A 10,563-nucleotide genomic window follows, 5' to 3' on the forward strand; every position below is an offset into this window, starting at 1 on the left:
GAAGGTGCAACAGTTTCTCGGATTTGCAAACTTTTACAGACGTTTTATTAAAGACTTCAGTGCTGTTGCTGCTCCTCTGCACTCTCTCACGTCTTCCAAGACCCAGTTCCAGTGGAATCCTCAGGCCGAAGCCGCCTTCCAGCGCCTCAAAACATTGTTCACCAACGCTCCTGTTCTGACCATCCCAGATCCCCAGAGACAGTTCATTGTGGAGGTGGATGCCTCCAACGAGGGGATTGGGGCGGTACTTTCCCAGAGAGCGGAGAAGGACAACCGGATTCATCCCTGCGCCTACCTGTCACGTAAGTTGACCCCTGCAGAAAAAAATTACGATGTCGGAAACAAAGAACTGCTGGCGGTCAGAGCCGCATTGGGGGAGTGGAGGCACTGGCTGGAGGGGGCCGAGCAGCCTTTTCTGGTATGGACAGATCACAAGAACCTGGAATACATCCGTAAAGCCAAGAGACTCAACTCACGTCAGGCCAGATGGACTCTGTTTTTTAGTAGGTTCAACTTTTCTCTGTCTTACAGGCCCGGTTCCCAGAACACAAAACCAGACGCCCTGTCCCGACTTTATGACCCTGAACCTGATACCAGAGAACCCGAACCCATCCTGCCACTTAACCGTGTGGTAGGAGCGGTGTCTTGGCAGATCGAAACAGATGTGAAGCAGGCTAATGATGAGACTCCAGCACCGAGTGGCTGTCCTACTAACTGTTTGTTTGTTCCTGTGACATTGCGCCCCCAGGTAATCCACTGGGCTCACACGTCCCTGCTCACATGCCATCCAGGTGCCAAGAGAACTGTTTTTGTGGTTAAACAGCGTTTTTGGTGGCCTTCACTTGAGAAGGATGTAGCTGAATATGTGGCCGCCTGCCCTGTGTGTGCAAGGAGCAAGCCCTCCAGACAAGCCCAAGCGGGCCTGCTGCACCCACTTTCAGTCCCTCAGAGGCCCTGGTCCCACATCTCCATTGACTTTGTTACCGGGTTGCCGGCCTCCAAAGGTAACACAACTGTCCTGACGGTGGTAGACCGATTTTCAAAGATGGTACATTTTATCGCTGTGGCCAAGCTCCCCTCTGCCAAAGAGACGGCAGAGGTAATGATGTCTCACGTTTTCCGTATCCATGGTTTCCCTACAGACATTGTCTCGGACCGAGGTCCTCAGTTTGTGTCCAAGTTTTGGAGTGAGTTTTGTTCCCTCATAGGTGCCACCGTCAGCCTGTCTTCTGGTTACCATCCGCAATCCAATGGCCAGACTGAGCGGATGAACCAGGAGCTCGAGACCTGCTTGCGCTGTCTGATCGCGCAGAACCAGACCACCTGGAGCGACCATCTCATCTGGGTCGAGTACGCACGCAACACGCTTCCTACGGCTGCCACGGGACTCACACCCTTCCAGTGTGCCTACAGCTACCAGCCCCCCTTGTTCTCGGCTTATGAGGGTGAGGTGACGGTGCCTTCTGCCCACGCCATGATCCGACGCTGTCGCCGAATCTGGGACGGAGCTCGGAGGGTTCTACTCCGGGGTCAGTCCCGGATGAAAGCGGCAGCCGACCGCCACCGCAGATCCGCTCCGCATTATCGCCCAGGCCAGAAGGTATGGCTGTCTACAAAGGACTTGCCACTTCACGTCCACGCCAGAAAGCTGGCTCCAAGGTTCGTGGGTCCATTTCCCATTTCAAAAGTCATTAACCCTGTTTCGGTCCGTCTACAACTCCCCAGGTCATTAAGGGTTCACCCTACATTCCACGTCAGCAAAATAAAACCGGTCAAGGAAAGTGCACTCGTGCCCGCCTCCAAGCCCCCTCCACCCCCCCGGCTCGTCGACGGTGGTCCGGTCTACACAGTTAAGGCACTTCTTGCAGTCCGCAAGAGAGGTCGCGGTCGCCAGTTTCTGGTCGACTGGGAAGGCTACGGTCCTGAGGAGAGGTGCTGGATTCCTGCCAGCTTCATTTTGGACAAAACTTTGATCAAGGACTTTGACAAGACTCATCCTGACCAGCCTGGACCGTCAGGAGTCGGTCCTAAAGGGGGGGGTACTGTAATGTCCCGTCAGATCTGTTAGTCTTGTGTCATGTTCTGTGTTTAGATTCTCATTTCAGGTCCCTTGACTTCCTGCCATTGTAATTGTCAGCCCCGCCTTGATTGTTTCCACCTGTGTGCCCTTACCTCATGTATATATAGTCCACGCCTCCCTTTGTCCTGTGCCAGTTCGTATTGTGATTCATGTGCTCTGATTCATGTGCTCTCGGTCGTAGTATAGCTAGTAAGTAATTTTTGTAACTAATGTTTTTGTAGCTGAGTAAGTTTAGAGTTTTTGGTTCGAATCGCAGTGTTCTTTAATGTGAAAATTAAAGAATGCCTTTATTTTCTCCAAATTGACTCTTGTGTGTGAGTCGTGCGTTTGAGTCCAGTTCCTGTGTGCCCCAGAGCATAACAAGGTCTTTCTTTAGTTGATACATTTCAATGAGGTCCGTCCTCATCTTTCTGAACTCTAGCAATGACAGGCACAATGCCGTCAAATGCTCATAATACCTTAACCGAATCATCCTCAGGAACATTCTCATAAACCTCCCCTGGAACCTCTCCAACACCAGCATAACCTTCCTCAGATTTGGGGCTCAAAACAGCTCATAATATTCCAAATTCGGGGAAGCAGCCGACATAATGCGTCACGACTCACCCCAGCCATTGCCATTTATTCCCGCTCCTGGTGGCAGAAGGTACAGAGTATGAAAGCATCAGACTCAGGAACAGCTTCTTCCCCGCGGTTATCTGACCATAGACCGGAACTCCTGTGTGGAATCCAGCTCTTTAGTTCATGTCAATGCAAAGATTAGTGGGAAGGAGGTTTGGGAAGCTTTAAAACAACTATAGAAAGTAGCTAAAAAGGCAATTCGGGGAGAAAAGATGAAATACAACAGTAAGCTAGCCTATTAAAAAAAAGAACATAGCAAAAATGTCTTCAGATATATGAAGAGTAAGAAAGAGGCAAGAGAGGATGTTGGACTGCTGGAAAGTGATGCTGGAGAAGTGATAATGGTGAGTAAAGCAATGGTAGATGAATTGAATATGTCTTTGCATCAATCTTCACAGTGGACGACACCAACAATGTGCCTGAAATTCACGAAATTCAGAGAGTGGAAGTTGAGTAAGGAGAAGGTGCTTGGGACGTTGAAAGTCTGAAGGTGGATGTCACCAGGACCGGATCGACTGCACCCTAGCGCTCTGAAAGAGGTGACTTTAGATTGTGGAGGCATTTGTTGTGATCTTTCAAGAATCACTTGAGTCAGGGGTGGTTCCAGACAGGCCGAAGTCAACATGGTTTTGTGCAACAGAGATCTTGCCTGACGAACCTGTTAGATGTATTTGAGGAAGTAAATGGCAGGATCGACAAAGAAGAGTCAATGGATGTGGTTTTACCGAGATTTTCAGAAGACCGTAGATATGGTGTAGGAAGGAACTGCACATGCTGATCTATACTGAAGATGGGCATGCAGCATCTCTGGATAGGAATGGGTGATGTTTCGAGTCGAAAGCTTTCTTCAGACTGATTTGATTCTCCACATGAAATGCTAAAGATGAGAGCCCTTGGTATCAGAGGGAAGATAACAGCACGGATAGCAGGTTGGCTGGATGGCAGAAGGCAGAGTAGCAATAAAGGGGGCTTTTACTGGTTGTCTGCCAGTGACCAACAGTGTTCTGGTACTCTTCATGGTATATATCGTTGATTTGGATGAAAGGCTTTGTGGCCAAGTTTGCAGATGATACAGATGGGTGGAGGGGTAGATAGTATAGAGAAAACAGGGACTGAGCTGAAGGACCTAGACAGGCTGGGAGAGTGGGAGACTGATGTCTGAAGAAGGATCTCGACCTGAAACGTTACCCATCCTTCTCTACTGAGATGCTGCCTGACCCGCTGAGTTACTACAACATTTTGTGACACCTTCAAAGCGTGGAGTCATGCATTTTGGTCGTAAGAATAAAGGTGTAGACTATTTTCTAAATGGGAGAGAATTCAGTAATCGGAGTAACATCATCGGAGTCACAATAACAGTATGTTTTACACACTAGGGACAATTTTCAATTTTATTAAGCCAATTAACCTACAAACCTGCACGTCTTTGGAGTACGTGGAAACCGGAGATCCCAGAGAAAACCCACGCAGGTCTCGGGGAGAACGTACAAACTCCATACAGACAGCACCCGGATTGATCAGGATTGAACCTGGGCCTCTGGTGCTATGAGGCAGCAACTCCACCGCTGTGCCACCGTGCCGCCAACATTAGTGGGGGAGTCTAGGACAAGAGGCCGCAGCCACAGAATAAAGGGATGTACCTTCAGAAAGAGGAGGAGGTATTTCTTTAGTCAGAGGGTGGTGAATCTGTGGAATTCATTGCCAGTCTACGGCTTTGGAAACCGTCAATGGATATTTCTACGGCGGAGATTGACAAATTTTTGAGTAATAAGGGGGTTATGGGGTTATGGGGAAAAGGTAAGAAAATGGGGTTGAGTGGAAAAGATAGATCAGCCATGACTGAATGGCGGAGTGGACTTGATGGGCCGAATTGCCTCATTGTGCTGCTGGAACCATGTTGACCGGACCTCTCACCAGCTGCGGGGAAATCCCGAGCGAGGTCCCGCCTCCTCCGCGGCTGCGCCTCGGCTATTGGTTAAAATCGCCGATTGACAGCGCGTCAAACCAATGAAAATAAGCAGTTCGTGCTCCCGCGATGTCAGGTGCAGGTCACGTGACCATTGGTGACGTGCAAATCGGCCGTTAAACCGTCTCCGTGGGAGCTGGGCAGCGCGTGTGTGACGTCAACGTCGCCTGAGCGCGCCTGTGGGCGGGAGGGGCGGGTTCGCGAGGCGATGGGGTACCCGATTGACAGGGGACGGGGGCGGGGCCAAGGGCTCTGTCTCCCCCACCACCAGCTCACCGAGTGCGTCTACATCGCCGGCGGCCCCACAGTCACAGGTTCGATTCCCTTCCCGGATTTGGTAACGACAGTCGAAATAGTTTTAATGTAATTTAGTTGAGTATTCAGCCAGTTTAACGTTCCAGACGAAAGCAAATATAAATTTAACACAATTATCAGTGGCTTTCACGTGGACGTCCGAATAAGGGGCGGAGTCGGCCAATCGGCCGTCGTGACGATTCCACCATTCAATAAGAACACGGCTGGGCAGAATAACCTCCCGCTCTCCATTCCCACCTGAAACTGGCCCGACCCCCAACCCTTCACATTGCTTATGAAGAGATGCATTGCTGTCTTGAATACAATCAAAGATTGCCATTGGTCTTTGAAGGGAGAGTTCCAAATAATCGCAACCAATTGCTACCTACTACTCTGGTTCCCACCCCCTGCCACTCTGGTTTAAACCCTCCAGAGTGCCACCAGTGAACCTCCCTGCCAGGATACGGGTTCCCCTGCAGTTCAGGTGCAACGACAGTCGAAATAGTTTTAATGTAATTTAGTTGAGTATTCAGCCAATTTTATACCAGCCCCACCTTTCCTGGAAGAGGGTCCAACCAAGTGGCAGCTCAAATGTTAGCAGAGCATCGTTCCCGGAAGTGCTCGATGTATTTTACGCTCCCCTCGAAAGGGAGAATATCAATGTGCCTTGTTGTTGTCCCCAATAGCTGCGAATAGCATTGCAATATCAATCACCAAGGCCGACGTCAGAAGATACATGGTTGACACAAAATGCTGGAGTAAATCAGTGGGTAGTATAAGAAAATAACTGCAGATGCTGGTACAAATCGAAGGTATTTATTCACAAAATGCTGGAGTAACTCAGCTGGTCAGGCAGCATCTCAGGAGAGAAGGAATGGGTGACGTTTCGGGACTGATGTCAGGGGGGCGGGACAAAGGAAGGATATAGGTGGAGACAGGAAGATAGAGGGAGATCTGGGAAGGAGGAGGGGAAGAGAGGGACAGAGGAACTATCTAAAGTTGGAGAAGTCGATGTTCATACCACTGGGCTGCAAGCTGCCCAGGCGAAATATGAGGTGCTGTTCCTCCAATTTCCGGTGGGCCTCACTATGGCACTGGAGGAGGCCCATGACAGAAAGGTCAGACTGGGAATGGGAGGGGGAGTTTAAGTGATCGGCCACCGGGAGATCAGTTTGGCCAATGCGGACCGAGCGCAGGTGTTGAGCGAAGCGATCGCCGAGCCTGCGCTTGGTTTCGCCAATGTAAATAAGTTGACATCTAGAACAGCGGATGCAATATGAGGTTGGAGGAGGTGCAGGTGAACCTTTGTCTCACCTGGAAAGACTGTTTGGGTCCTTGGATGGAGTTGAGGGGGGAGGTCAAGGGACAGATGTTGCATCTCGTGTGGTTGCAGGGGAAAGTGCCCGGGGATGGGGTGGTTTGGGTAGGAAGGGACGAGTGGACCAGGGAGTTACAGAGGGAACGGTCTCTGCGGAACGCAGAGAGGGGAGGGGATGGGAAGATATGGCCAATGGTGGGGTCCCGTTGTAGGTGACAGAAATGTTGGCGGATGATTTGTTGGATCCGCTGGCTGGTGGGGTGGAAGGTGAGAACGAGGGGGAACCTGTCCTTGTTGCGAGTGGGGGGAGGGGGAGCAAGAGTGGAGCTGCGGGATGTAGACGAGACCCCAGTGAGAGCCTCATCTATAATGGAAGAGGGGAAGCCCCGTTTCCTGAAGAATGAGGACATCTCTGACGCCCTAGTGTGAAACACCTCATTCCGGGTGCAGATGCGGTGTAGACGGAGGAATTGGGAGTTGGGGATAGACTTTTTGCAGGGGACCGGGTGGGAAGAAGTGTAGTCCAGATAGCTGTGCGAGTCAGTGGGTTTATAGTAAATGTCCGTCACTAGTCTGTCTCCTGTGAAGGAGATGGTGAGGTCCAGAAATGGGAGGAAGATGTCGGAGATAGTCCAGGTATATTTAAGGGCAGGATGGAAATTGGAAGTGAAGTGTATGAAGTCAGTGAGTTCTGCATGGGTACAAGAGGTAGCACCAATGCAGTCGTCGATGTAGCGGAGGTAGAGTTCGGGGATGAGGCTGGTGTACGCCCGGAACAGGGATTGTTCGATGTACCCGACAAAGAGGCAGGCGTAGCTAGGGCCCATGCGAGTGCCCATAGCTACGCCCCTGGTTTGGAGTAAGTGGGAGGAGTCGAAGGAGAAGTTGTTGAGGGTAAGAACCAGCTCTGCTAGGCAGAAGAGTGTGTTAGTAGATGGGGATTGGCTGGTTCTACGGTCGAGGAAGAAACGGAGGGCTTCGAGACCATCCTTGTGGGAGATGGAAGTGTAGAGTGACTGGACATCCATGGTAAAGATCAGGGAGTGGGGATCTGGAAACCGGAAGTTATCGAGGAGATGGAGAGCGTGTGAGGTGTCTTGGACGAAGGTGGGGAGGGATTTAACCAGGGGGGATAGGATGTAGTCGAGGTAGGTGGAAATAAGTTTGGTAGGACATGAGCAGGGAGAGACAATGGGTATGCCGGGACAGTTCTGTTTATGGATTTTGGGTAGGAGGTAAAATCGGGCCGTGCGGGGCTGGGGAACTATAGGTTTGGAGGCATCGGAGGGTAGATCGCCGGAAATGGTGAGGTCCGTGATGGTGCTGATGATAAAGGTCTGGTGTTTGTCGGTGGGGTCATGGTCCAGGGATAATTAGTGTGGAAATAAGTAACATGAAGACTACATTACCCAGATGCCACGGGGCGGTAGGTCCCCGGACGCCGGTGTCACCGGACGCCGGACGTGACGCCTCGCGTCGCGCAGTTCTGGCGTCCACGGAGAAGTTCATCGACGGGTCGGAGTCGAGCGCTGGGCCACAGGTTTAAGCAACGCCGAGGAGCACCCGCGGCTGAGCTCCACAACACAGCGAGTCAACGGGTTGAGGACCAATCCACCCGAAGCTCCGCGGACTGACGACAGCGCGGCGCTGATGCGCTGTCAGAATAGAGCGTCTTCTCTGTCGCTTGGCATTGTGGGTAATTAGGCCGCCATTACTTCCACTGCGTCGAGTCCGCGGACGGACAGATTGTGAACGAGTTTGGAATTTGGATGGTTGAGACTTTCGAAATCTCAGTGGCACAGAATTACAAAGATTTTCCAACTTTTGAAAGAAGAAAAAAAGTGATCAGCCAGTCCTCTCTGTTACTGACCAGTGGGTTCACACAGGGACATATCGCCCCGTGCTCCAGGTGCATCAAGGGATTTACTCAGTCATCTGACCAGATGAGACCCGAGACGGGTCACTCCATTGAGAGGACATTTATGTGCTCTGAATGTGGGAAGCAATTCAACCGGCCATCTAGTTTGAAGATCCACCAGCTGGCTCACTCAAAGGAGAGACCCTTCACCTGCTCCGAATGTGGGAAGGGATTTGCACGATCATCCAAACTCCTCATTCACCAGCGCATTCACACCGGAGAGAGGCCGTTCATCTGCTCTGAGTGCGGGAAGGGGTTCACTGAGTCATCGGTCCTTCTGACACACCAGCGGGGTCACACCGGGGAGAGACCGTATGCTTGCTCTGAGTGCGGGAAGACATTCCTTCGATCGTGCGACCTGCTGGCACACCAGCGGATTCACACCAGGGAGAGGCCGTTCATCTGCTTAGATTGCGGGGAGAGGTTCACCCAGTCATCGGTCCTTCGGACACACCGACGAATTCACACTGGGGAGAGACCGTACACTTGTTCCGAGTGTGGGAAAGCTTTCAGTCGATCTTCCGACCTACGGACGCACCAGCGAATACACACCGGGGAGAGACCGTTCCCCTGCTCTGAGTGTGGGAAGGGATTCAGCCGGTCATCTAGTCTACAGATCCACCAACGGGTTCACACCGGGGAGAGACCATTCATCTGTGCTGAGTGTGGGAAGGGTTTCACTCGCTCATCGAAGCTGTTGACACACCAGCAACTTCACACCGAGCACTTCACCTGCTCCGAATGTGGGAAGGGATTTGCACGGTCATCCACACTGCTCTCTCACCAGCGAGTTCACACCAGGGAGAGACTGTTCACCTGCTCTGAGTGTGGGAAGCAATTCAACCGGTCAACCAGTCTGAAGATCCACCAGCGGGTTCACACCGGGCAGAGAGCGTTCACTTGCTCCAAGTGCAGGGAAGCGTTCACTCAGTCAAAGGACCTTCTGACACACCAACAAATTCACACTGGAGAGAGACCGTACGCTTGCTCCGAATGCGGAAAGGCATTCAGTCGATCATCCAACCTGCGGACGCACCAGCGAATACACACCGGGGAGAGGCCGTTCACCTGCTCTGAGTGTGGGAAGGGATTCAGACGATCTTGCGACCTGCAGGCACACCAACGGATTCACACTGGGGAGAGACCGTACGCTTGCTCCGAGTGCGGGAAGGCATTCAGTCGATCATGTGACCTGCGGACGCACCAGCGAATACACACAGGGGAGAGGCCGTTCACCTGCTCCGAGTGCGAGAAGGCATTCGGACGACCATGCGACTTGCTGATGCACCAGAGAACACACACAGGGGAGAGGCCATTCACCTGCTTGGAGTGTGGGAAGGGATTTGCACGGTCATCCAGACTGCTCACTCACCAGCGAGTGCACACTGGGTAGAGACCGTTCACCTGCTCCGAGTGCAGGAAGGAATTTACTCAGTCGACCCACCAGTTGAGACACCAATGGACTCATGCTGAACACAAAGGTTGATTATGCGTCTGAACATTCCAGCTGCCGAGACTTCGCAAGTCCACAGGTGACTGCGGCCATCGGTTTGCAGTCAGTGCTGTTGTTCATCACGTCCAGGATTGGACCCTGGTTATTGGGCACATTGAGGGGTGGTTCACTACCGGAATTGGAAGCACAATTCTATTCTTGATGAATTTAAAATATGGTTGTGGTGTTTGAATGAACTGAATGCGAGTTTGTAGAGATCTCAGGATCTGTATACAATGAGTCCCTCTGCATCATGGTCTGTGTCTCCCTTGGTCTCAGTGTGTTTGTACTGTCTCACTCGGTGCTTCCTGCATTGGGAGGTGAAGCTAATTCCATGCAGAATACCCGCTTTTATCCGTGTCAGTCTGTAATCCAACATGCCAGTGACATCTCATGGTCCCTTCCAGGCCCCCCTAGTTCCCATCATGAGGTCTTTGCCGCTTTGTTTATATTCCTGAGGATGGGGAAGGAGGGAGGGCGAGGTAGTTGGGGTGGGGGTTTGGGTGGAGGGGAGGCTTGAGGTACAGGGAGAGATTGAGCAGACTAAGACTATTCCTTGGAGCACAGGAGGATGAGGAGTGATCTTATAGAGGTGTAGAAAATCATGAAAGGAACAGATTTTTGTAAACATACAGGGTCACTTGCCCATAGTAGGGGAATCGAGAAGTGGAGGACATAGGCTTAAGGTGAGGGGATAAAGATTTAATAGGAACCTGAAGGATAACTTTTTCACACAAAGGGTGGTGGGTGTATGGAACGAGCTGCCGGGGGAGGAAGATGTTGCAGGTATTATTGCAATGCTTAACAAGCATTTAGACAGGTACCATAGATAGGTTTAGAGGGATATGGGCCAAATGCTGGCGGTGGGGGGGGG

At 51.6% G+C, this 10,563-nt stretch overlaps 1 protein-coding gene across 1 annotated transcript; it reads left to right on the forward strand.

The window, feature by feature from the left end:
- Positions 1-7,781: 7,781 nt before the first annotated feature.
- LOC144609463 (uncharacterized) lies at positions 7,782-10,152 on the forward strand. The gene has a single exon (XM_078427943.1). The coding sequence runs from the start codon at positions 8,049-8,051 to the stop codon at positions 9,588-9,590; it is 1,542 nt and encodes a 513-aa protein (XP_078284069.1). The 5' UTR covers positions 7,782-8,048; the 3' UTR covers positions 9,591-10,152.
- Positions 10,153-10,563: the final 411 nt, after the last annotated feature.

Source organism: Rhinoraja longicauda, chromosome 34 (assembly GCF_053455715.1).
Source record: "Rhinoraja longicauda isolate Sanriku21f chromosome 34, sRhiLon1.1, whole genome shotgun sequence".
Lineage (NCBI taxonomy): Eukaryota > Metazoa > Chordata > Chondrichthyes > Rajiformes > Arhynchobatidae > Rhinoraja > Rhinoraja longicauda.